This window comes from Cebidichthys violaceus, unplaced genomic scaffold, assembly GCF_023349555.1.
Source record: "Cebidichthys violaceus isolate CVI_PGR_0920_01 unplaced genomic scaffold, fCebVio1.0.p SCAF_15, whole genome shotgun sequence".
In the NCBI taxonomy this organism is placed as follows: Eukaryota; Metazoa; Chordata; class Actinopteri; order Perciformes; family Stichaeidae; genus Cebidichthys; species Cebidichthys violaceus.
The window spans coordinates 7,204,510-7,230,636 of NW_027176318.1; the positions used below are offsets into that span (position 1 = coordinate 7,204,510).

The following is a 26,127-nucleotide window of genomic DNA, read 5'->3' on the forward strand; positions in this document are numbered from 1 at the left end:
AGCTGTTGGATCGTGGCTAATGTGAAAAGGGCAAACTCACCTCAGGAGATTCATACCTGGGACACTCCATTATTCATTCACTATAATCTGTCACTATGTTACAATCTGCAGCAAATTAAAAAGTGAAATATTCCTACCCTACAGGTTAGAGAATTCTGCTTTTATTGTGTTTGCGTTTTGTTTGTAAGACTTCTCAGAAAAGACAAAAAAGGTTCTGCTGTCTCTCAACTCTGGCTGCTAAAAGCATTGACCTTACTTTTAGACATTTGTATCTAATTATCTGGTTTGCCCGCTTGGTGTCAGTGGTCTATGAGCAGAGTGAGGAGCACAAGCCATAACTGGGGGGGGGGGGGGGGGGGGGGGGTAGATGATTAGATGATGTTTTGTTTCTCCCCGTCAATCATCTCCACCCCATTAATAACTATTTTTTATTTTCATTTGAGGGGATAGCATCGCCATCTGCGCTTATTAATAATTTGTGCCTGGACAAATTACCTTAAAAGGCACCAATTTGTGACACTTCACACACACATCAAACTGTATCATATCATATTCAAACTACGTCACAGGTAACAGAGCGTGCATTTACTGTCATGTCGGTGAGTATATTTAATCTGGCTGTTGTTGCTGTGCAGTTCAAATATTAAGTAAAGTCACATCATACAGATGGATATAACAACACCACAGGTCACAACATACAAGCATCACTTTACTCAGTGTGACATCATTACAGTACTTATAATATGAGTATGTGGTTTCCAGTATAGAGTTAGGCTTCATCCACTCAGATCTCATTACTGTAGTAAAAGTGTAAATCATTAAACTACAAGTCTAACAACACACAAGGCAACTGTAGCACCAACATTTTTTGTGGGCATTGTATATTTTGGTAAAATAAAATAAAATGATTGGTCTTACAATAGAGCATTTATATATATATATACACACACACACACATTCTCTTGTGTAGAAAAACAAAACTAATTAATCTCACCACCTCGCTCTGCAAACGCTACGCCTCAAACATCACACTGTACAGTATATTGCACACTGTTAACCCAAACCAATACCTGATGATTGCATTGTTTCAACATCTCTTAGAACAAACAAAAGAAGGAATTTATTGAATATGCAAAAAATAGTTCTGGTGCAATCGCTTCATGCAAAGGCGAAATTGAACACAAAGGAACAAAGAGTGGAGAGAATGAAGCGAATCATTTGTCCACAGGCGCCTGCACGCACATCAAACAGGGACAAAAAAAAGAAGCTATTCTGCTTCAAAGACTGCCACACAAGCATGGTATTAGACCAGCTTGACTCAGAACGAAGAGTAAAATAAGCTGTATGTGAAGTTAGGGTACTTAATAATTGAGTGAACACAGAGCCTCAGCGTGTAAGAGAATAACTTCCGACTGTGTTAAAGTGCCAGTCTGAAGTTTTCGCTCTGCAGGGGAATTTGTTTTCACCAGCTGAGCCACAAAGGTTAACAAACAGCTGTGAAAAATAAAGGAGTCGAGGCAGATATCGTAGCATTCTTTGTTCTGTGTGAGGGCGTGTGTATACTTTTATAGCTCTCTTTAGACAAATCGAGTCCTAATAGATAAATATAAAGATAAACAGGGATCTCTGTGTAGCTTCTCCGAGGCCCCAAAAACCTTTTTCTCACTCAGCTTCTTATTATGAGCACTATGGTCCTACACAAACATGTCATGTCTGCTAATGTTGGAACCGTTTTGTTTATTTTCCTGAACAGATTGCTCACTGGTTCAAAGTGGGCTGGGCTCAGTTAGAAAAGGGTGATGTCACATACATCTGTGCACCAATTAGAATTTAGCAATACTTAAATTCAATTTGTGGTAACAGTTGGTGGGTGGATTGTTCATGCTGACAGGCCACTATCATATCAATAATAATGACAAATAATAATAAGTAGAAACTTTACCAAACTTTAACTTTTGCTTATTTAGCCGTGAACATTTAATGTCAAAGATACTGAATAGGCTTCCAATAACTCTTCAGTATGTCCCAATAATGTATTAACAATATTAATGTAAAACTATATTTAAAAAAAAAACAACTAAAATGTAGCTGCAACTAGCATCAGTGTGCAATAAATAGGCCTATTAGGTTCCTCAGCAGGCTGCCAATGGCTATAAAATGATCATACGTTTTTCACCATAGCACACTGTGATTATATCACAATCAGAAAGGAGAAAACACAAAACACAAACATTAGATGTTTTCTGGTGTAAATAACCAGACTACCATCAGAGGCAGCAGAGCACTACAATAAGGGCGCATTAGGATTCATGCTCAACAGGACGGCACAGTGGCACCTACGTTTACACATTATCCCCTCTGGCTGACTCTCAAACACACACCCTTTTAAAAACATGCACGCACACGCACACACACACCCCCACCCACACACCCACACACCCACACACCCACACCCACACACACACACACATGCGTGTGCAAACTCTTTACCGCACAAAAAGCTTTCAGATGGCTTCATTAGTAATCCCCTCCTCAAAGCTGATACCGATCAATAACGGCCCCCGTTGCAAAGGCGACCGAAATGAGCGTCGCACCCTCCAGTGATAACAATGGAGATGTTTGCTGCCTGTAATTGCATTTCCAGCGCCACAGCCGAAAGGGCCCGTCAGCTGTAAGTAGACCGTATTTACACAACAAATTACCCAGGAGAGAGGGTGGGAGAGGAGAGGAGAGACTCGCAGACACTCTGACTGCAGTGGACAGGTAGAGAGGGGAATTATGGGTGTCAGGGGGAAGGAGAGAAGACTCTTGCTGCTCTATTTTTGCCTCTCGATGTTGTATTGGAAACAGGTTCTCAAAAGACATGTTAAAAAGGTGCCGCATCAAGCATTTTAGAAAACCAAAACATGAGAGTCAAATTATCTGTGATATGTTAGTGCACTGTAATACACGGCCACAGTCTGGGAAACTGGTCTCTATCGAAAGCCTGAAAAACTGCTGACCATATTTTTCTCAAAGCTAAATTTCTTTTGCAAAGATAATTTCTCACTGTATAAGTTGCACCTGTTAGAAATAATTTTTCTCTCATTCCGAGGTGGGAGGCAATCACACTAACCGTTTTCTGCCGTGAAGATGCAGAGCAATATGGAGACGAGTAAAAGCTGCCCATCATATATTTTCTAAAGCTAATTTTACTAATCACTTGTAATGGAGGATGACATTGTTCATCGACAGGAAGAATGTGACACATCGCACCTTTAAAATAACATCGAGCGAGTCACTGTGATCCCAGGTACTCCAACTTACAACAAGCAGATCGTTTTCTCTTCCCATTATATCGGAATGCGTTTAAACGCGACTTGTCATCGAGAGGCAAATTGAACTCATTCAGTCCGATCCTCCTCTCCTTCGGACCAGTGTGCTATCAAGTTTCATCACGCTTCACAGTTTGAGAGAGAAAATCATTTTCTATAAATCATGTTTGTTCAATACTGAGCTGTCCAATTACTAAAATGAGGTGAATGTATGACCGTGTTTTTTTTTTTTGCACAAATCCTGCCCTTCTCTCGCCACCTTCGGAAAGACACCGTACATCACTGCAATGGACGGGCTGTACAGAATCTATATTTGTTCAAGGTAGAACAAAAGAGTAATAACATGAAAAATAACACACATTTATTGGGACCAAGTTTGATCTAAGGCCGGTTTCACCTCAACAGTTGTGGGGGAATATCAAGTTAAAAACAAAAACAATTCATCTTTCAAAGACTTGAAATGAATGAATTATAAGCAAACAGTTGTCTGTAGTTTGCAGACGGATGAGGAAAAGACTTGTGTTGATGCACAACATTCAGCCAAGTTATATCGAACTTTAAGGGAACACAAGAAAAGGTTTGTTCTGGGTTGACTGGCTGAGCCTTAGAGTTTTGTTTGTATAGTGAAGAATGATCCTAAAAAAACTAATTTAAAAAATCAACTATTATATTGTTATAGTATTACAATATTAGATATTATGTACAAGCACTTCCAATTTCAGTTGTGGTCATAAACTACAACGACAAAAGGACATTTTGAATATCACTGATGTGGAAAATATGGCTATTCTATTGAAGAAATCATGCACTGTGCGTATTATAACAGCCTGTAACTCCAATAAAGTGTCCTTCATTTGATCCACTTGACAGTCTCCTTATATTCAAGGCTATTTATTGGCCGTGGCATGAGCCAAGGCTTGCACTAGCAGTGTTAGCACCATCTGCTGTGCAATGATAGCCACTTCCATTAAATGTTTATGGCGGCTTTGACTAAGAGTGAGGTGACAAACGCTGCTCTGGCTTAAGTTGACCTTCAGATAAGAAAACTCGTGTCTGCTGGGAATAGTGGCATCAGTCAGCAGAAAACAGACAGGAGAGAAAATGATACATTTTGATAGTAGGGGGTGATTGTGGAGATATGTTCTTGTGTTCTTGTGCCATTGAATATCCTGTCATGAATACTTGAGTATACTGTTCACTTGTCTATACATTAGGCCGTAGCTGATGCATGTTTGGTCCAGAATATGTGAATGTGTGGACTCCTCCTCTGCAGCTCCACTGGGGGTGTTGGCAGCGGTTCGCATCAGGCTGCTCTTCATTCCCCCTCTGCCCCCGTGTGTGATGTGCACAGCGCCAGAAATCTACAGATCCATAAATAAAACCATAAAACAGCAGTTTTCCCTCCCGCTGACACACAGCACCGCCACAGAATACATACACTTTTCATTTCCCCTCGCTAGGACCTTGGTGAGTGGGAGCGATGGAGAGAGGGAGGAAATGAGAGGGGGGGGGGGGGGGGGGGGGGGGGGGGGGTTAAAGGGCAGAGAGTGGCATCGTCATTATGCAGCAACGGTGTAGCAGAGGAAGAGAGTGAGGGTGAACATGTGAGAGAATACAGACAGAAAAAGAGAAAAGAGATATGAGAGGAATAGGAGAAGGTCAGGCTGTCGGCTTCTCAAGAAACAGAAGGAAGAGGAGAGATCTTACAGTAGAGATGTCTGCCTCTGGCTGGGACACTGGGTAAGACCTCAACGAACCACGTTTTATCAGACATTATCTGTTTGACTGCAAGATAAAGTACTTTGCTTTACCTTTGAAAACAATCCTTTCCGATATTTAGAATGCCTGCTGAATACTGAAATCTCCAGCTGCACACACTGCTAAAGGCTCGGGCTGCAACACAAAACTTTAAAAAGGTCCTGTCAACATATCCTCAGATTCTAAATTCACATCAAAATCTCTTTTTGCTTGCTGTTTCACAACTACAGAATGGGATCCAAAAGCCTCATCTATTTTTCCTAATTTTTTTTTTACCAAATATAATTGCACGTGACCAAGTGTGTAGCCTACATGCTACTCATACTTCATGCCTAAATAGTCAAAATGCGGTATACATGTATCCTCTCAGGGAGTCATGTTCAGAGTACAACTAAAAATAAGAGTGTGCAGTGAAGTGCTTATTACAAATCTATCTCATTTGCATGTCAATGTGTTTGTGAAGGCTTACGTTCCATAAACAGCATGTTCTCATCATCAGTGAGGGCAAGCTTTCTAATCTTGCCTAAAGTTTACTTTTAATTAAGATTTTTCAATTGCTTCGGCTCTCTGTGAGACTCTGCTGCCGAAATCCATCTGTGTTCACGTGTTTGTATTTTATCAAACTCAGCACCTGTTTGTGTTGGATGTGTGCGCGTGTCTGTGTGTCTACTAACGCTCTGGTTTGTGTGTGTGTGTGTGTGTGTGTGTGTGTGTGTGTGTGTGTGTGTGCGTTTACAGGTGCTGGTGCTTGGAAATACCTCGGGAGAATGAGCTTAGAAATCTCATCTGGTGGGTCATTTGAAGGTCTTCTACCATCCTGATGACATTTTAAGCACTGTGTTTGGAACAGCATGTGTGCGAGAGCAGCTTTATCTACGTATTAAGTGTAGCATTTGGAAGGGCTGGGGACGGAGCAAGTGAGGAGGACAGGCGACGTATGTGGATACATAAATGTATGAATGGAAATGTGTGCGTGTGTGATTGGGTCAGACTCAAACACACATGCACGGTTGTGTTTTTCTGCATGCATGTATCATAGAGTATTTCAGCTCATGACAGTTCATTTCCTCGTAAAATGATCAGCTGTGATATGGACAAACTCAAATATTGTAGTATTTTAAACAATGTTAATTAATTAACTTTCAAGAAAACATGAACGAGAAGTCCTTAAAGTGCTCAGGGTAAAAAATGGATACTTCGTTGACTATTCTATGTCAACTGAACAAACTCCATTTGATGACAAAGATCATGTCATATGGTCAAGAGCTCAAGAACAGCTACTTAATGGTCCAAAGCTTCTAAATATTTCATTATTGAATGTGACGACAAAACAACTAGATCCACTGTCCATCTTACTGGGCAAGAACATTTTTCCAGCAAGAGCCATTCAATGTATTTTCATTCGTCAATGCTTCTCTATATACTGTGGTAGACACGTCAACACAACCCTAAGCATATGCTCAATATTCAACTCTATTGTCTATTGTGATTATGAATTGGGCTCCGAGTGCTGCAAACACACAGAGGACCTACACTCAATACTGTGCTTGAATGCATCATGTGAAAACTAAAATGGTAGACTCCAGCTGCTGTGCTTTTTTTAATTTTTGTATTAAAACAACATGACGGGACGAATCCTCTCAGCCTATAGATACAAATACACACTTGATCTTCTGGAGCATTTATGTGATTTGGCATTTCCTTGAGCAATGCCATTGTCACACTTGCATACAGCCCCCAATATTCAATAGACACATCATTTGGAACAGAACTCTGGATCTGTGTTATTCAAACAAATCAATCAGGACTAAAGTCGTAATGATGAAAACGTGAAAGACCTGGTGTGTGTGTATGATTCAGTTTGTGCTTGTATGTGTGTGTGTGTGTGTGTGTGTGTGTGTGTGTGTGTGTGTGTGTGTGTGTGTGTGTGTGTGTGAAGTGTCTGATGCTTGTTAGAGCATGGATGTATGAGCCTGATGATACTGATGTTATGAGGAACAGGGATGTAACCAGTGCTGTGGAGTACGAGCAGCTTATTTGCATATTAAACTGAATGGAAACCTTAGCGAGGAACGCCTCATCAGCCTTTCTGTCATCAGTGGGCTGACAGCCATTGTTCATGGTTCACAGAAGTTTCTCTTGCTGTTTGTCACATAGATACACACACACACACACACACACACACACAGACACACACACACACGCACACGCACGCACACACACACACGCACACGCACACACACACAAAGAAACTAACAAGTAATGAAATAAAACCAAGAGCACAATGAAACACATGCACATGCGCGTCCCACTATTACAAAACAAAAGATACAATCCTACCTACCCACTCTCATACTCATACACACACACACACACACACACACATACACACACACACACACACACACACACACACACACACACACACACACACACACACACACTACGCAGAGTTGGTTTGTGGATGACAGCTATTCAAATTTGTTGGTCATTATGATCCACGCTAAGTCGAAAACATCATGACGAAGCAGGTTTTAATGTGCACAATCACAAACACCGTGCCAGAGGCCGTAACTCAGACTGTGTTGCTGCAGGATGAAGGCTGGTTAATATTAAGCTGTCGGTCGGGAGAGGGCCGAGTCACAAAGAAATGACTAAGGAGGTTTTTGCGCACACTAGCACACACACACACACACTCGGACACACACGTAGGATAGTGGTTCTGTCAGTCACAGATGGACCCCTCTGGTCTCACTGACCTTCATAACCATAATCATCTATTGCTTTTTATTTGGTGGGATAAAGTTTTGTGGTGATTTAAGAGTCCTCGAAAAGCACACTTGGAGGAATTTCATCTGCTGACAATAGCTTGACCCACATTTACTTCTTGAGGAACATAACAGATGGCAGCCGATGACAGGCATAATGGGAAATGAGTGTTTTAAGCCTGAGCCATGTGTTGGTCATTTAAACTGGGGCTGCCATGATTTTGACTGTGCTCCACATTATATTTCAAAACAAATGGAGTGTTGTGTGTGAGAGTTCAGATTAAGTATATTTTCTTATTTTAAAGTCCCCAAATTTGATATCAGCAGTGGCTTCCCACCTTCAGTCAGAACAAAGGAGGAGCTCCAAGTATAGGTCACAATAAAAATGAAGATATCATACACCTGTTATCCCTAAAATATCAGAAAGTCCTATTAACAATCATTAGCATAAAGTCTCTAGACCAGCTGTAACACCATTTTGAACTTGATCGAATTTGGTCGAAAACCTGACTGGAAGACATGAAAAGTTGATGGTTTTTGATGAAGGTTAATGATTTCACTTAAAAACAGGATTTTTGATATGGGCCCATAATTGTATTAGTGACGTGTATTTTCAATAGCGGCTTGATGACTGCGGTTTGAACATGTTTTGAAAAAGCCTGTTGGTAAAATATCAAGCCAACAGAATCAGATGTTGCATAAAGTCCTCCAGGTTTTTTTATGGATGGTCAGATCAAATCGTGTTCAGTGGACTCAGGAACAACACGTATCATGTACCGGGTATGGAGGCTTGGAGTGCTTGTCTGATTTTCTAAATGTTGTCATTGAAGAAGGAGGCAAACTCAGACGATATGTTTTTAGCCACCTGCGCTCAGCTTTTTGACACTCACTCTCTTCTATTCTCCTCGAGATCTGTCCTTACCGGACACAGCCTTCACCTTAGCGGGTGCAATGGCATGAATAGTGTTTGTAATTTTAGAATTAAAATTATCGACAAGCTTATTGACTTCGACTCAAGAGATGGTGAAAGTGGAAGAGAAAACCTGAATAAATATTGAACTAGTGTTTGGAGTTACATACAGATTTGTGAACATTTCTTTACACCAATTAACGGGTGTGAGCTCCGTCACATGCTGAGTCAGTTCTCAAGAACACTAGCCTCACTCATGTAAAGGAACCGTTTTTATAGCAGACTGTATTTGCCGGGCCTGGGAGAGAAGGCAGAATATTTAGTTTAAGACCGAGTAATAAAGTAACCTGTCATTTTGTAATTGAATGAAAGTTAATGGAATGTGTGTCCACTGTAGCTGTACTTTTAGTGTCTAATAAACCAATGAGGGTTTATGTGCACGACACAGTTATTTTGGTCAAACCATGTTTCAGTAAAATAATTGATGAAAAATAAATGATGAAAAATATTTTCCGGCCAGAGACCCGACGTTCAATGAAAATAGTTTTATTGTGTTGAAAGTTTTCAGCCTAGTTTTTTGGGACAGGCTGTGGATGAAAAGGAAAGGATGCTAAATTTGATACATTTGCAGGATCGGTTGAGTGCTTCTTGTTTCTTTGACAGGAATTGAGGAAGCTATCAGCACACAGGGCCCCGGCTTGTCCTGGAGGGAGACATGTGCAATGCTAATTTTATAAATTATGGGAGAAAAAAAAAGTAATGGAAAGCAAAAAACACAGCGCCTGATGCAGACAAATCTTAGGGTGCTGCTGTGCTGAAATTCACAACAAACAACGCTATGTGCTGCGCACCTGTTGCATATCTTGACATTGCAATGTAGATAAATGGTTTTGATTGGCCTGTTAGAATCCAGGACATGCAAGAGACGTAGGATAGCAGCCGTTCTAGCAACAACTTTGCCGAGCTCCTCCGATCCTCCGATTGTCTGGTAGCACAAGAGTCGGAACAGATGGGTGACACAGGAAGTTAAATAGGTTCAAGGTGAACAACTGTAGTCCTAACCTGTAAGACAAAGTCTAGCTGCCTTAAAAAACGATGTCTGCGCTCCCAGAAAAAGCTAAGATGCACTGAATGGACGGTACATGCAGTTGGAAGTAATGTGCTCAGAGCCAACAATCAAACAGGTGGTACAGGGCCACTGATAAACACCACAGCGTTATGTTCTACAGATCAATAAAGTCCTGTTTCAGCACTTCAGACTGTTTTACAACATGAACTGAGCCTATTTGCAGAAAGATGTTTTTTTTGTATTCTTTCTGTAAAGTCAGAGACCATATCCTGAAGCAACTTGAACTGAGTGTTTATACTTCAGACTTGCGATTGGAAACACATATCCTGCCATTCTTCTCTTGTAATTTCTTTATTGAGATCTAAACAAGCAAGCCTCGTATCCTCTGAAGAGAACGCATTTTTCTAATGTGGTAAGATTTGGCAGACCTAGAGAGAGTTTTGTCTTTGATACAAAGTTATGTTCCTTGGATGGAGGTACTTAAAAAAGAGAGAGAAAATTATCTAATCTTAGGCTTTGCACCAAGAGAGTTCCACAAATGTAATGTTCAGTTTAAACATACAGATGCCATAAAGAGAAGACAGTTGTTTCCAAGTACATCACCTGTAGCCAGAGACAACAGATTCAATTTAAACAGAGTACAATGTGTTTGATGTAAAACAGTGTCTTTCTAAACTTCTGCTCACAGTGTGTGTGTGTGTGTGTGTCTGGTGCAGCTTGAGCTCTTTTGTAAATGAAAAATTACATTTTTTACAAATCCTTTTAATGACTGCCAAAGAACATTTTATCTCCTAAAAGTAGCTTCATAATACTAATGTAAATGGACTGAACAACTCTACCAAAGCAATATCCATGAAAGTAAAAGATAGGAGAGAAAATGAAAAACAAGCCCTGGCTTTTAAAATATTTTAAAAGCTCATCTCACCAACAGAACGTTATGAAATGAATTCAAATGAAAAAGCAGGCTTTAAGTGTTGCACATCTTACCAAGTATAATACATTATACTTCATATGCATCTTTACATTCAAATGAACAGTTTCATAACAATATGGCCTGTGTGCATGCATTAGATATTCCAAGCATAAGAAATGTAATACCCCTTTCAGCCACTGACACCAGCTTCTCTACCACACCGGAGCATCGTCCCGTGTTTGTGACTGAATAACTCTGTCCTGCCTCCAAACCCCCTTCCTGTATAAATTAAAATGTGTAGTACCATTATTCATGGTACTACACATTTTAGGCCTAAAAAAGCTACATGAAGCCCCTTACCTCTCCATCATCCACCCACATGTGCTGTCTTTTCTTAAAATACAACCTCAGCATGAAGGCTCACTTTCTATTCACGTCGACCACTATTCAGTGCTATTCACCGTTTCAAACTTTCACAGTGAATATCATTATGGCTTTAGGTAAGGGAGTTTCACAAACATGCACTCTGCATAAAACATACAACAGTTTAACCTCTAACATATTAATGCAGCTGTTAGTGGGTTGAAAAACAAGGTCACTTTACGAGTCATTTAAATATGTTGTATTATAAATAACAATGGGCTTTAGTGGGCTAAATATATGGCCATTTACATGGCGTGATTTGAATAAGCTTCTCCCTACAATTCAACCTTAATCTGTGTGTGTGTGTGTGTGTGTGTGTGTGTGTGTGTGTGTGTGTGTGTGTGCGCGCTTGGCGTAAGGATAAGGTGTCATTAATTGTTTGCAGAGTGTAATAGAGGAGCTTCGCTACGTGCTAACTGCACCTATGGATGCTTGTGTCTGGTCCCCCTGATGCACAAACTTCAAGAGAAAAAAAGCATGATGCAGCGATGTGTCGGTGTGTGTTAAGGAAAGGCATAATGACTTTGACTTCATGGGTTTGCCACAGTTTCTAAACAAGCAAAGAAATAAGACAGGTCATTAACGTCCCAACTACAGTACTTAGTGACTTCAATATGTAATACTTCAAGTTCAATTTCAATACTCTGTTGCCATGTCAGTACAGTTGGTAGGAATGTGCCTCAGTGCAGCTAGTGTGTGTACGAGGCTGGCAGAGCTGAATATATCTCCAGCTCGGCAAGATTTAATGACCAACTCTGCTAAACAGTATAATCAGTGTAAATAAATCCATAATGCTTGAGAGAGTGCAGCGCCAACCCCGACTTCCCAAATAACTGCAGAGATTAATGTGGTTGAAAATGCACTCGCGTAAGCACAGTGTGATCAGAAGGTTGCTGTGCTATAGAGCCGAGCATGTCGATGGTTTCCAGTGGTTACTCCTTTCTTGCCTTCATGACTGTGGAGACTCAATGACACCCCTTTACGTAAGATTAATGTTACGGTGGGTATTTGCTATGGGTGGTCCACTGCCACTTATTTTCTGCAGGGTAGAGCAAGGGCGATGGAATGCACAACACAAATGAGCAGCGGAAAAAAAATAGAGGTTAGGGCTTCTTAATGCAAATAAATTGGCAGGGGTCTTAAAGTGTTACTGCAGGCAACACCAATCAACAATCGGAGCCTGGCCGACAAGAGCTTGGTCAGGGTTTATGTTCCCGGGCATGACCAATCAGGAGCGCAAAGAACTCACCCTTCATTTGCATAATCATCGGTATCAGCAATCCAGTTTGAGCTCCTACAGTAAAGGAAATGAGAAAAAAAAGAAGAAAAAAAAACAGCCGAGCTGCTAGCTGAGTCTGCCATTGCTTATGCTCCAAAGATTTAAGCTTGCAAAAAAGTGCAACATATTGCATGTCTTCGAAATGTATTTTGGGACTAAATAAGAACCATGTTTGATGTGAGATCTACAATCATGCTCACCATTACTGACCCTGCTTCCCCTGTCATTTTATCTGTTTCCCTTCTTAATCCCCAGACTAAAGCAGTAATGAACTGCACTTCCACGTTTGCATTTACGACTAAAAACATTGAAAACAGCCTGTGGTAGAAACCTCAGGATATATCAAAAGACCTGAAAACCTCTAAGAGCTTTTCAGCCTCTCATGAGAACTAAACAGTTGTGTGTTTAAATACTGTATGAGCAAACCAAACAAAGGCAGAGCTCTCTAAAGCAAACCAAACTCACACAGTGGTGGTCATCTTGAGGTTTGACGTACGTGTGTGTGTGTACGTGTGTGTGTGTGTGTGTGTGTGTGTGTGTGTGTGTGTGTGAGAGTGTGAGTGTGTGTGTGTGTGTGTGTGTGTGTGTGTGTGTAATGCCACTTTGAGTACACTCCATCTTTTTGCATTTACAGCTATACATCTTGAGCCTGAATTCTATGCAGGTGGAACAAGCACATGAAGCTAAAAACCAAACACCAGGAAAGCTTCCGCAGATGGCCGCTGCATTATTTGGTCCAAGAACGGAGCAGATGTACTGCCTGGCATTTAGAATAGGGGCAATTTGAACAAACAAAACTAGAAAACTTCTGGTGGAAATAAACAATATTGCAACAGAGCAGGAGATCAGTGGTCCTAAACTGAACAGAGAGAGAGAAGAATTAAAAGAAAAGCTATTAATTCCTATTTATATCAAATAATGGCTACTGAGAAGTAGATGGAGAAGTGAACAGAGAAGAAGAATGCGCCACCTCTAAAGTAAAATAGTAATAATACAAGAGCCTGCTCTATTGGCAGGACAAAGGCAAGAAAATTAGAAACTTTAATTATCAAACACAATTTTTGTATGCTTTCTTGAAGATCAAAAGTTTGACAGCTGAATTCATAAGACATTACCACAATACACATTAACACAGCCACCAGTTGCCAAGCAGGCTGACTCTGAGAGAGGTGGAAAATAATTACAGTTCTGCTAATTAAGACTGTAGTGTGTTTTAACTTGAACTATGATTTGCATATTTCCTATTTGAAAGCACACTAGAACAGAACAATCACTTCTTCAGCAGAGGAGCGTCCATCAGAAGAGGAGCACACTCCCCACCTCTAGGGTGACATTATTGGATAAGAGCTCCAAACCATAGCAGAGTCGGTGGAGCCAGAAACAGAAACCCTGAAGCATGTCCCACTCTCAGACAGATGTCACGAGCTGCAAGAAAAGCTGCTGTCAAAGTGACACCAGGGCAGGAGCAGCAGCGTCAGAGAGAAACAGTCATCAACCACAAGCGATCGTCTCATTTGTCTTAATCGTCTCATCTAAAAGAATTGTATTGGTTTTGGCAAAGCACGGTAAAGCACATGACAGGGGACATGCAGGGGAAGAAGGGTCTCTCTACAGAGTTCTGTTTTGTTATCATGTCACTCTACCAAGACTTAAAGGTACCCGGAGGAGTTTTCTTGTTTACAAAGTTTCTGTTTACTCATTGTGTGCATCATTGAGGTCTCACAGACGTGTTAAATGCATTTCCTTGCGGGTAAAACATTTGCAGGGCTGATGTGAAACCTGCATTGTTTGCGTCCATGTTTACGATATAGCAGGCTCCCTTTTCCTCGCCTTTGTTGGCACATTAGGGTGTTTCTTGATATGTCACCTGTTGATCACTCAAACAGAATGAAACCATTGGCTGGAACGTGTATTGCATTACCCACGTGTGCTTGCATATGCCTCCTTGTGTGCGTCCACAAGCACAAACAAAATGTGGATCAACACATAAAAACATTTCTCGGTAGCGCTAATAGTGGACAAAAGCTCCACAGGGAACCTTTAAATGAGTAGTTCTGGGAAATGCACATATTCGCTGTCACAGTACAAAAACAAATGTAGTGTAATACGGCATGTTGTGGTATTATATGGGGCTATGTGCTGCACTCTTTCTTGGCCGTGCACATTCACTTCCTGGAGTTAATCTCTGGAACTCTCTGGAAATTGACTACATTACAGCCAAGTGTAAAGTGTGTGTGTGTGTGTGTGTGTGTGTGTGTGTGTGTGTGTGTGTGTGTGTGTGTGTGTACATACAAGCTCCTGCTAAAAGCTCCCACACACGTCCCATCACGTTGCAGGATCTTCCATGGAGAGTTATTCTGGACACAACCCTGTCTACTTATCGCAAATAACTGGAAGGGTGGGGATGTATGTGTGCAAGTGACATATTTACATGAATAAAAAAACAAACAAATGACGGGAAATTATATCATTAAGGAATATTGCCCTGAGCTACTGTCCAAATCCCACAACCCATCTGAAAATACACACATATGCACCAATGCAAGCTCACTCATGTATGGACACTTAGACACAGAACAAGCAATATATGCACAGAGACGCAATGACACTATTTACTGACAGTATCCTCGGGGGATTTCAGAACTGATGATTGAAAATGAATGTAACATACAGGAGGTGATCTGGAGCTCAGCTGACAGTATCTAATAATGAGAGGGATGATAGCAGGGGTGTCGGGCAGAGACAGGATTAGAATGAGCGCAAATTGGAAGGTACAAGGGAAGAGGGAAGAATAAAGGGAAAAAGGAAATGACAGAAGAAAAAAAGGGTAAATTATTACAGCTTAGTATGGGAGCAGTGCCAGATTTATACCATCTCAGGAGTCCATCCGTCTCCAACCGGCACTCTCATCACATTACATTCAGGATACTATGCCCAACATGCACTGCCCTCCTTCCTGCATGGATATTAGCACATAGCAGTCACTTCATTGAGCACTTCCCTCCTACATTGTTACCTTTACTACACTGCAGTTACTTCATTATTTAGTAGTACACTCCCTTCCTTTAGTATCATTACCGCAGTGCAGTCCTTTCATTAGACAGCAGTCTCAACAAAGACTCTCTTGAGCCACGGCCATCCATGGCTTTCTCCACCGCCTCGTGATGCTGCAGATAGCTTACTGCCCAACAGGCTGAAAGCTCTGAAGAGTTTGTACACAAAGCCTGTGCATTGGTGCATTTAAATAGGATTTCTTGGTTAAACAAAGGCTAAATAAACAAAAGAACATATATTAAAAAAACAGTACAAGTCTGCATTAAAACTCTGCTAAAAATATTCAAGTTTTAAGTATGCTAAATTATTCAGGCATCAACGCATTAAGCTCAAACGTGCCTTTGTTTTTAAGATGCTGAATTAATACAAAAAGAGGCATAAACTGAAGCTGAAGTGTGGTCAGGGTGCTGCAGTTTTATTTATAGGCACAGCCGTGGAAAACATCAACTTACTAGACACACCAGCATGAGCAAAAGAAGGTTAGTTAGTAACTCCTAGTGTCAGTTTCAACTCTACTGGGAAACACTTTGCTTTACAACACTCACTAACTATCCTCTCTTACTTACTGTTCTTTCAAATGATTAGAATTGATGTCAATTGATCTGAATGACAATTAACTGCTAATTGCCTGCAGAAGGTTCTGAGCAGATTGCTTTTTCATGACCTCCAGGGGTTGACAGTGCTGCCAGCAGTATCTCCTTTCTCCTGGTGCTGTACCAACGGGCATCAACCCAAACGCTCAAAGGTTCCTGTGTTCATGAAGCTTCCTCGTACAAAGAGGAGCTCCTAGTGACGCAATTCTTAAAGGTTTAGCGTTTCTTAGATGGCAGAAAGACAAACACAACCACCCACCCAACACAATAATGAGCGATATGAGGCCAGAAATGAAAGTGATCACAACACTAAGATGTTTGACAACTGGAAAAATTAGACAGTGTTTGCTGGTTTATAGATTTACATGCAGACCAACTACTAGACCGGCCAGCAATAACAGAAACTGATGAAAGCTGAGCCATTTTTCTTCCATTAATATCAAATAGATTAAGATAGATTATTTTTTCTTTTTTGGATCAACCAATTACATCTTTTTAAAAGAGCTCAAGCACAGCTCTGTCAGCATACATGTGTACCGTGTCTGATCTAATTTCACAGCATTATATAAATTATGAATCGACGGACATCAAAAAAAACAAAAACGATATAATTAACTTAGGCCAAGGGTATTTCAGCTCATCCTGCACACTCCCTTGGAGTACAACCAGAAAAAAAGTTTGCTCAATAACTGACTACTCATCCCAAATTTACGCTTTGGATCAAAACAACATGAATCGTTGCAGAATTTTATTCTTTAAAGCAAAAGTTAAAACAAGCTCTGGATGTAAGCAAAAAGTCCCCTTTGGGGCAACACGACTGTAATGGCTGACAGCCCAAAACTCTTTCTTTATAGAAAGATCATATATTTTTCATCACAGGAAGGCTTTGAACCCAAGTGTGGGGGATCACTTCAATGGACTTCTGAAGAGACTTGGTGTCACCAGAGAGTGACACAGAACTGATTTGGGCCCCTGAGCAAGTTGCATTGAAAACCATGCACAAACACCCATTTTAATAGTTTAAAAAAAAAAGCACAAACAAACGAAAGATGGTATCACAATATGCGCTGTTGCTGTATGACGTTGCATACATACTGTCAAACATGTGAGGAAAAAAAGAGATATTTCTAATTTTAGTTTCATATTCTGGTCCTTCCTCTCAACCCCAATGGGAAATCATTAGTTCCAGCCTTCTAAATATGCATATGATTAATTATGCATCTTGTTATCACTGGCTAATCTGCATAGGACTCTCATGTATAAAGTCCCTCTCATTACCACTCAGAAGGCCATCTCACAGGTGTGCTGAGTAAATACACACACACACACACACACACACATACACACACACACACACACACACACACACACACACACACACACACACACACACACACAAAAACAAGTTAATAAACAGGGCTTGAGGTGCACACACAAACACCCATATAGACTTGTTGAAACAAGCACAGAGACAACAGCGTGCTCCTTCAAGTGGAGAGACTCCCAGAAGCATACACACATGCACACAGAGTGGACACCAACTAAGAAGCAGACCAACCCACTGACAGAAGGTCCAGGTTTCCCTCGCACTGGTGGCAGGTTGGTCTGTGCCAACTCATTAAGAGCACAGCTGGCCATAAGGCTTAGAGCGGGGTAAGACCACAGCGGTCGTCAGACGGGTGTCTGATTGGATTTCCATACAGTGTTCAAGAATATAAAAAGCTCACTGTGGCATGAGTCTCCAGTATATGAAACTTGCCTAAACAACTGGATCGTATCACGCATGTTGAAAATTCAGTGGAAGTCGTTTCCAGCGTGAACACAAAAGTGTGTTTGCAGTATTGGCAGCTAACGGTTATGTTCAGACACTTGATGTTAAATTGCCCCTGTGATATCTGCAGTGGTCTTCCAAACTCGTTTCTTCAGGCTACTTGCCGGCACCAATCTTACTATCATGTGTAGCATCTTGGTTATTTTGGACCAATTTCACCAGCACCATAACTAGGAGAGAGACAATGAGCCTAATGAAAGAACCACTAAAACGAACAGAATGGCTCTCAAGGGGCACGTACGATTTAAAAGAATTTGGGGCATTAAGGAGTTACTTCACTATTTTCTCTTAAGTAGGAACAACATTCACCAGTGGTCCAGCCCGGTCGTACACATCATGCACTTCTAGTTTGCTTCTCTCCACAGGTGAAAAACACTTAAAAATCATAAAACCTTAATCTGAATTAATATAATATGATATAGAAATAAGCAAAATAAAATGTGTGACTATAAAAACTTAAGTTTAAATTCTGTTCACCATACTATCCCCTTGCTTGAATTTACCGAGTTATTTTGGTTTTATGTAGAAGGAAATTCTTCTTTTTAATCTTTGTCAACACTTTTGTGATTGACAAAATGCAACCGTATATTGTATGGCAATTTTAGGGGCATTGGTTATCGTGATGATTATATCTCCCAAACATGCATCTTTCCATGAACGGGTGGAGTTCATCAGGCAGAAGTGAGCGATTAACAATAAGTCTGTCCGGTAAAGATGGTTTGGTGAATCTGATTTAGAACACCCATTCAGAGTTTTAGCCATAGCAACACAAAGACATTCTTGGATGAGCACCATTGTTTTTCCTCTTTCTCCTCATCACACGTCTATTGTTTCTGGACATTTGCAGGATAGTTGTATTAATCGGAGTCAAGAAGATAGAAGTGTGTTTTTAAAAAGAGACAGTTTGAGACAAAAGAATTTAATTCTTAAGAAAAAAAGTTTTGCACTTAATGTGTCAGAGGAAAAAAAAAAAGATCTTCTTTACTGAGCCTTCAAACAAAGTAAAGTAACAAAGGAAGTTGGAGACTAATTATTGGCTTTAGAGCATCAATCGAATGCTGAACATGAAAAGAAAGAGACTCACTCAGGTTCCACTTCAGTCCAGTAGTGGTTGTTTGGCAGGGTCCACCCACTGGAATGAGGCTGCACCAGTCACCCTCCAGGCCTGTGTTCACCTCTAGTGTGTGTCCGCCCTGCTGACACACAGAAAACAAATGTTTCTCTGTGCATGTGTGCCAGAGCTGATGACAGGTGGAGACAATGTGATAGGGATACAAAAATATTAAAAAGAGAAAATAAATGGGGAGTAAGACTTCTTAGACTTTTCCAGCCCCAAATGAGAAGCTGAGCTTCTGCGCCCAGGGACCACGGCTCATTAAAATAAATGATTGCTCTTGTCAGAGCTGCAACCCATTTTCAGTTCCTGCTCACACATAAAAAAGAAACTTTGCCATTTTGAATTTTAGTTCTGTCTCACAGGGAGTCAATGTATTTTTTAACTGATAGCCCACACTAACAACCACTGTCTCACGAGAAAAGCAGTTCATGTTTGTACAGCTATGACTTCACGCTGACAGGCAGTGTATTCTACAGCAAATTGTATCATTGTAGCTTATAAAGAAAAGTATATATTGATGATGGGGGAGGATGGTTGACTTTTGTTTGTTTTTGAGGTCCAATGAAGTCTTTCTATGAAAATAAATATGACAAAAATTTCAAAAAGTCACAGCATCCCTTTGAGAAACTAGAGCATAGAGAAAAGAAAAGCATCACATAGTGTAGGTGCAAGGTAGTGTCAGACTCTTCAGGCTGAATAATGACTTTGCTCTGAATGTGCTGGTTATAATAAAGTCTGATGCTGGAATGTAAAAAGGTCAAAACCAAGTTTCTCTCATTCACGGTGTACAAAAAAGGTACAAAGAAACACCGCAATCTCATTACAGCACATACTCGCGCATTGATAGCTAGAACTTACTGTAGATCAGTTATCTAAAAGAATCAGACAGACGCAGACAGCAGAGAAAGGCACACTCAATTAGGAGTTTGAAATCTTGAAAGTGTGAATTGTCTAAAGCAGAGATTCCTTTGCTTGGCTTCCTAGAGCTGCGAAGCCAGAGGGAAGGCAAAATGGAAGAATTCTAAGCGTTGGAGCATTTGGTCTTGAGGAAACATCCCTGAGGTTGTTTTCTAAACATAAACACGGTCTCTTTGTGCAACTGTGTCAGGGTGAGAGTGTGTGAGGAACAGAGAGAATGGCAAACAAATGCCCGTGGACCTGCATTTGAGCAACTCGGGATCAGAATGTTCCTTTCTGGTTGTAGAGCTAGCCGCTAACTGCAATAGCAACCTGTTAGCCTGAACACAGAGAAGAGGGATGAGAATGGAACTCTATGGGGAAAGTTTCATTTTAAAAAGTTGCCTTGTTGTTTACAACTTGAGACAAATCCAATGCAGTGCTTTCAACTTCAAACTACAGATGTATGAGACACTGAAAACCATGTGATGAACTTTACAGTATACATTGTTTAACATTGTGTTGTTTTCATTTCGTCATATTTTCTTTGTGTTAAGACTACAGCACTTTGGTGCGAGGTTTGAGTTCCAATTTAGATTATTTCCTTTAAATATTTCAAGAACATTAATTTAAAAAACAAAGGCAGGCATGTTAGCAATGCTACCACTGGAAGCGGATCCGTTTGTGTATTATGTAAACAGGTTTATGTGCACAGTAATGACTGAGAATTAGGAATAGAAACATAAAACAACTAAGACTCTCTGTCATAGTGGCGTCTCTGTGAGGCTGTACAATGAGCCAAATGCTAATGCCAGCAGGCTAACATGCTCACAATGACAATGCTAACACACTTATGTTAAAGCATGTGAGATGTTTTCCATGTTCATCATCTTATCTATTTTAGTTACACATATAACGTATTTAATAAGACAATTAAACATAATATTGTACAAGTGTTGTCATGACTTTTCCTAAAATGTGACATCCATAAGTCATTTAGAATTAACATCATTACCTACAAGTCATCTGGTCCCGTCTGTAGAAGCTCTCTCTGCTGAGCTTGCCACTGTGTTTCTATGTGGCTTCAGATGACCTTTACCGTCTTGGAGCAGCACAAGAAGACATTCAACTATTAGGTTGGAATATTAAATGAAAAGTCATTAAAGTCATTTCAAAATAGTTTGAATGTTCTACACGTTTTTTGTAAATATTGGATTTCTATAAACAAAGTTGAGGTTTTCATCGTTGTTGTCTTGCACTTATTACACTAAATTAATAATTTAAAGTACAGAACAGACAATCCCGGGTCAGTTCTTTAGCTCATATTTATATTTATTTTATATTTGAATGCCACATGGTTGCTATCTTGGGATGCGTTAACATACCTCAGGTAACACACTTCATCATTTAAATCAGCTCTTGCACTGACAAGTTTCACTCTTCTAAAGGGCATCACGTAAACAAGCTCATACATATGACCTGGAGCGTGAGCGTGAGTGTGTGTGTGTGTGTGTGTGTGTGTGTGTGTGTGTGTGTGTGCTTATAGAGTGATTTATAGCGTGGATTGGGCTGACACAGCGCTGTGCATTGTTTGTCCCACAGAACTGAGAACAGGCTCTCTCAAGTATCTTCAGGGGATGAGACACTAACTTGAGTAAATGTGACTATGCTTGCCCCTTGCGACAGAGACTCACAAGAAAAACTAACAAAACACATGAACTCAGTGCAACTTTTTCTTTCTTTTTTTTTTTTTTTAGATTCAAATTGAGTAAATTTAGCGTCACCTTGAGACCTAGACTGATTAACACATCTTCTTGCCATGTAGGGACTCAGAATAAACAAGCCTGAAGCCCTTGCCGTGTCCCTTGCCATAATTTAATAAAAGACGGGAGACTTATGCGATGCCCTGAGCCAGCTATAGAAAACACAACATTTCAGCATTTTCCCAAAGATAGCATAATCACACTTTGACAACTCATCTGAGAAACAAAAGCTAAAACAAAGAGACACAACCCTGATTAAATCATACTATTAGACATGCACTGACTCACTCAGGAATGAAGAAGTGTGCCTCACTAATTTTCTAAAAAGTGCATGTTTAATAAAATGTTGAAACTATAAAGTAGCTTTAAGGTTATATCAGCAATATGTTCAGGTGACATAGTCCCACTTGTCAAATTAGCAAAATGGACACAACTAATATACTGTATCTGTAGTCTTAATTTGTTTTGTGTGTGTTTGTGTATAGAACATGAACAACTAACTGTGTGTGTATTGATTGTACCACCATATCCCAAAGCTAAGCACGTAACGAAGCTGTGATTGCATGGAATACGGGTGGTGAGGATATTTGGCAAAAGTTGTAAACACTTCAATTACAGATGTAACTGGAACAAATAGTACTGGGTCTTTCGAAGGTTGCGTTCACCTTCATGTACAGGCGTCTGCGTTCATCAGTCGCTGGCGAATTGGAGCTGCGTTGACAAACGAGCTTAATTTACCCTCACTGAAGTAAGATTAATTGGAGGTGTCGAGGTATGAAGCAGCAAATGACAACGCGCCTTTGGAATAATGACAAGAGGTAGGAAGAGAGTGCATGATAGAAAGGTTTACTTAGCGCATTACAAGGTGTCATCAGGAAGTGTGACAGTTGGTTGTTTGTCCTGAAGATTCTGCAAATAAACAACATAGGAAAGAAAGTGTGTGTTCCAAATGGCATCAGCTCGGCCCACTTGTAAACTCAATCAACTGAGGAGCATGAGAAAGTGGCTGGCATTGAGGAAAAACAATTTGGGAGAATCAAAAGAAACTCTCTCTTTCTCTCTTGTGCACAACAGCAAATTGGGGCACCATAAGAGCAGAGAAGAGTGAGTGAGTGAGTGAGTGAGTGAGTGAGTGAGTGAGTGAGTGAGTGAGTGAGTGAGTGAGTGAGTGAGTGAGTGAGTGAGTGAGTGTGTGTGTGTGTGTGTGTGTGTGTGTGTGTGTGTGTGTGTGTGTGTGTGTGTGTGTGTGTGTGTGGTGGGGGGTTCTTGAAGTGATTATTTAACAAAGAAACAAAGTGTTCAACACTCCAATCAAGGTGGAAGCAGGGAAGCAAAGCAAGGAAAAGAAGAGATTTGAGAGAGAACAGAAAATTAAGACAAGGACTGGGAGAGGGGTGATTAGAAGGGTGGGAGATGTTGGAGCAGCGGAGCAGAATGTCTGTGTCATAGACTGTATCTAAAGATGGATCTTTATATACAGTCTATGGTTAGTCTAGTGCAAAGAAAATATACTTGTCTGCCTGTGAGTGGACTTTTAATACGCAAGTTGAAATACAGATACAGCCATAATAAGCAGCTTCATGAGACTAAAAATGTCAAGGCTAGATGATGCAGCGACAGGTTTAAGTGCAACAACTTCACTTTTTAGTTGTATTTCACTACACCTGTGGGGGGAAAAAATGGCTATGGCCAAGGTGTGTTTATAATACACTCACGGGTCTGAGAAGGTATACCAGGCTAGTCTCCTGTACGATCAACAGGGGGAGTCGTGTCATGGACAGAGCGTGGTGGAGGGTCTCAACAGATGCCATGGTCTGGTCAAATCTGCCAGCCAGACCGCCCAGTGTCACTATGGCGTCCACCTGGAAAGACACAGAATTTAATGAGACACAGAAAAATGCCATGTTTTGATACACTGGACTGGTTCTCTGGCAGAATGTTGTTTGTTTCAATGAAGAGAATGACAGTAGAAGTGGCTCCAGAAAAGGAAAAGGGAAACAACACTTTAAAATTATTGTTAAAAATGCATCGATATGTGAAAAGCCGTGATATGTTTTGCTCTGAGAAAGTGTGTAAAATAGACCCCACCAATAATAATTTGGCAACTAATTATGGGAAAGGAGTATGGTACATCGGAACTAGAATTACTGCCTCCTGATTGTATGCCCCCATCAACCAGTCAGGTTGCAGTTACTACTTCATCATTTTATCCTAATAGATGTTTGTGTGATATTGTAATAATTAGCATATTAAGTATTGAGTTAGGGACGAAAATGGAAGTGAACCTCGAGGCCAAGTGGACGTTTGTGTCAAATTTGAACAAAATTCTCTGAAGGCATTCTGAGATACCGGCTTCACGAGAACGGACCGGACAGACGGACGGATGGACGGATGGATGCCTTCAACAGACTGAAAGTAATGAGACCGTTGCATTATTGGTTTTGGTCTTTTCATGGAATTTGTTGACAATAATACAAATATAGAATATTGCTAGCCTTCTCATTTAACGACAAACAAACAAGTACGACAACAAATGCCATTGGGACGCGTAAACATTAAAAGAAAGCAACATCAAGGACACAGAGCATTGAGAGAGAACTGAGAAGGAGGACAGATAAACAATCAGTGGGAGATCATAAAATGAATTTGGGCCATTACAATGACGGTTAACAACATCAGTCCTTTGAATAAAGAGGCAAACATGTAAACAGAAAATCAAGTAAGTTGATTACTTAAACTAATGCCATTTCCTGCAACCTCAGAACTAAAACGAGGCTCTTCTTAACTTTGAGCCAGCAGTTCTCTTCCATTCAATATTTACATCTCTCAGCAGTTATATCCTTATAAAAAGTCCCTGAGCAGTCAGGCACCAGTGCTGACAGCCTTAAAACCCAGCAGAGTCTAGAGGGCAGAGGCGCTGTCAGAGGCTGACGACTGACAGTCACACCAGCACAGAAAATGCAATAAAATACAGTACCATCAATCCCTCTTCACTTCAATGTTTTCACTTCAACCACAAACTGCAAATAAATGAATAAGCAAACAGAATGTGAGAGGGGAATTCATTTTCTATTACGTTTGCTAATGCTGGGCTGCAGCTAAACATTAGGTGGATACGGTACGCTTTAGCAGGCAGTAAACATGTTTCCTTCTGCGGTTTCTAACTCTAACAATGTACCACCTCTAGAGAGATGTGTGAGCGCTTTCCTTCTGGGTGTATGTGCATGCATGAGCCCATTTGATAATTCAACAACCCACCAACACCTCAACATATTCAACATTATCCAAAAGGTGAAAGAGCTCCGATCAAACTTGTGCTGTAGCTCCTTACTGTACATAATGGGAACTCACTATTTCCCAAATGAATCTATCGTTACTGACTTCCTGCCTCAGGCGACGGACTTAAAACAAAACCAAGAGCTGAGAGATTGAGGTTATTTCAACATCTGGCTGACGCCCCCACATGCAGAGGCATCACCTAAACTGTAAACAACAATTGGTAAACAAACGAGAGAGAGAGAGAGAGAGAGAGAGAGAGAGAGAGAGGTTATGAAGTAGAACAAATTAAAATATCCCAGTCAAAAATGTCCCTGTGGTTTAAGAAAAATTACAAAATGATTTTAAAAACACCTGAATTCTCCACATTAATCTACGCGTTACTCCAAACAGGTGGGAACAAACATCTCCCATCTCAACCTGGTCTTACAGACCTATTGACTTATTGTCAACACACACCACGAAAACACCAAAACCAACCATGAATTAGTCTGTCTCTCAAAACTCTCTGACTCCTGTACCGTCTGTGGGTCTCAGCCTCAAACTCAATTATTCCTACAAAAGAGGCAACTCTTTAAAAACAGGTCACAAATATATATATATATATATATATATATATATATATATATATATATTTATATATAGCTCAGTCATTTCCTAAAACAGCTGGGCATTGAAGCTTTTCGCATTCATTACTCAAACAGGAGTAAATAGTGCATGAGAGCGATCTTCCGCCACAGATTTGGTGCCCTAGTAAGTATTTACAGCACTAATGTGTCATCCAGGTGTGGCTCACTAAAACGGACTATGGCACAGAAAAATAAGCCATATCAGGCTTTGGCAAATAAAACAATACTTAAGTTTTTGGTTTTGCCCTTTTCATGATTTTCAAACATGAACATTTTAAAAGAGAAAATAAAGAAAATTGCCAAATATATCATGAAGTAGGATCTCTAATTTACAATATGTCTGGCCCCAAACCATCTCCCAAATACATCTCTGATGTCCTTCCCACCTTTGTTATGGCTTACTAATAATGTCTTTCACACAAAAGAATGCTCTGAAAGCACCATAGCTGTTACCAGAGGAAAGAATGAAAGGGGAGTGAACGGATCCAACCAACAGTGAACAGCATCAGTGAAGAGTATCAGTCAGTTCAAAA

The 26,127-nt window shown here is 40.5% G+C and overlaps 1 protein-coding gene across 7 annotated transcripts in view; it reads right to left on the reverse strand.

The window, feature by feature from the left end:
- tpk1 (thiamin pyrophosphokinase 1) overlaps nucleotides 1-26,127 on the reverse strand; it is a 60,501-nt gene that overhangs the window by 2,133 nt on the left and 32,241 nt on the right. For 4 of the 7 annotated variants that reach the window (XM_068709758.1, XM_068709756.1, XM_068709754.1 and 1 more), the window contains 2 exons: nucleotides 23,405-23,551; nucleotides 18,997-19,108 (listed from right to left, as the gene is read on the reverse strand). In XM_068709758.1, coding sequence (XP_068565859.1) covers nucleotides 18,997-19,108; nucleotides 23,405-23,551 — 259 coding nt within the window. Of the gene's footprint in view, nucleotides 1-18,996; nucleotides 19,109-20,941; nucleotides 21,029-22,299; nucleotides 22,599-23,404; nucleotides 23,552-26,127 lie in introns of those variants that run through there. The other 3 variants (XR_011102840.1, XM_068709755.1, XM_068709759.1) reach the window with 3 other exon arrangements.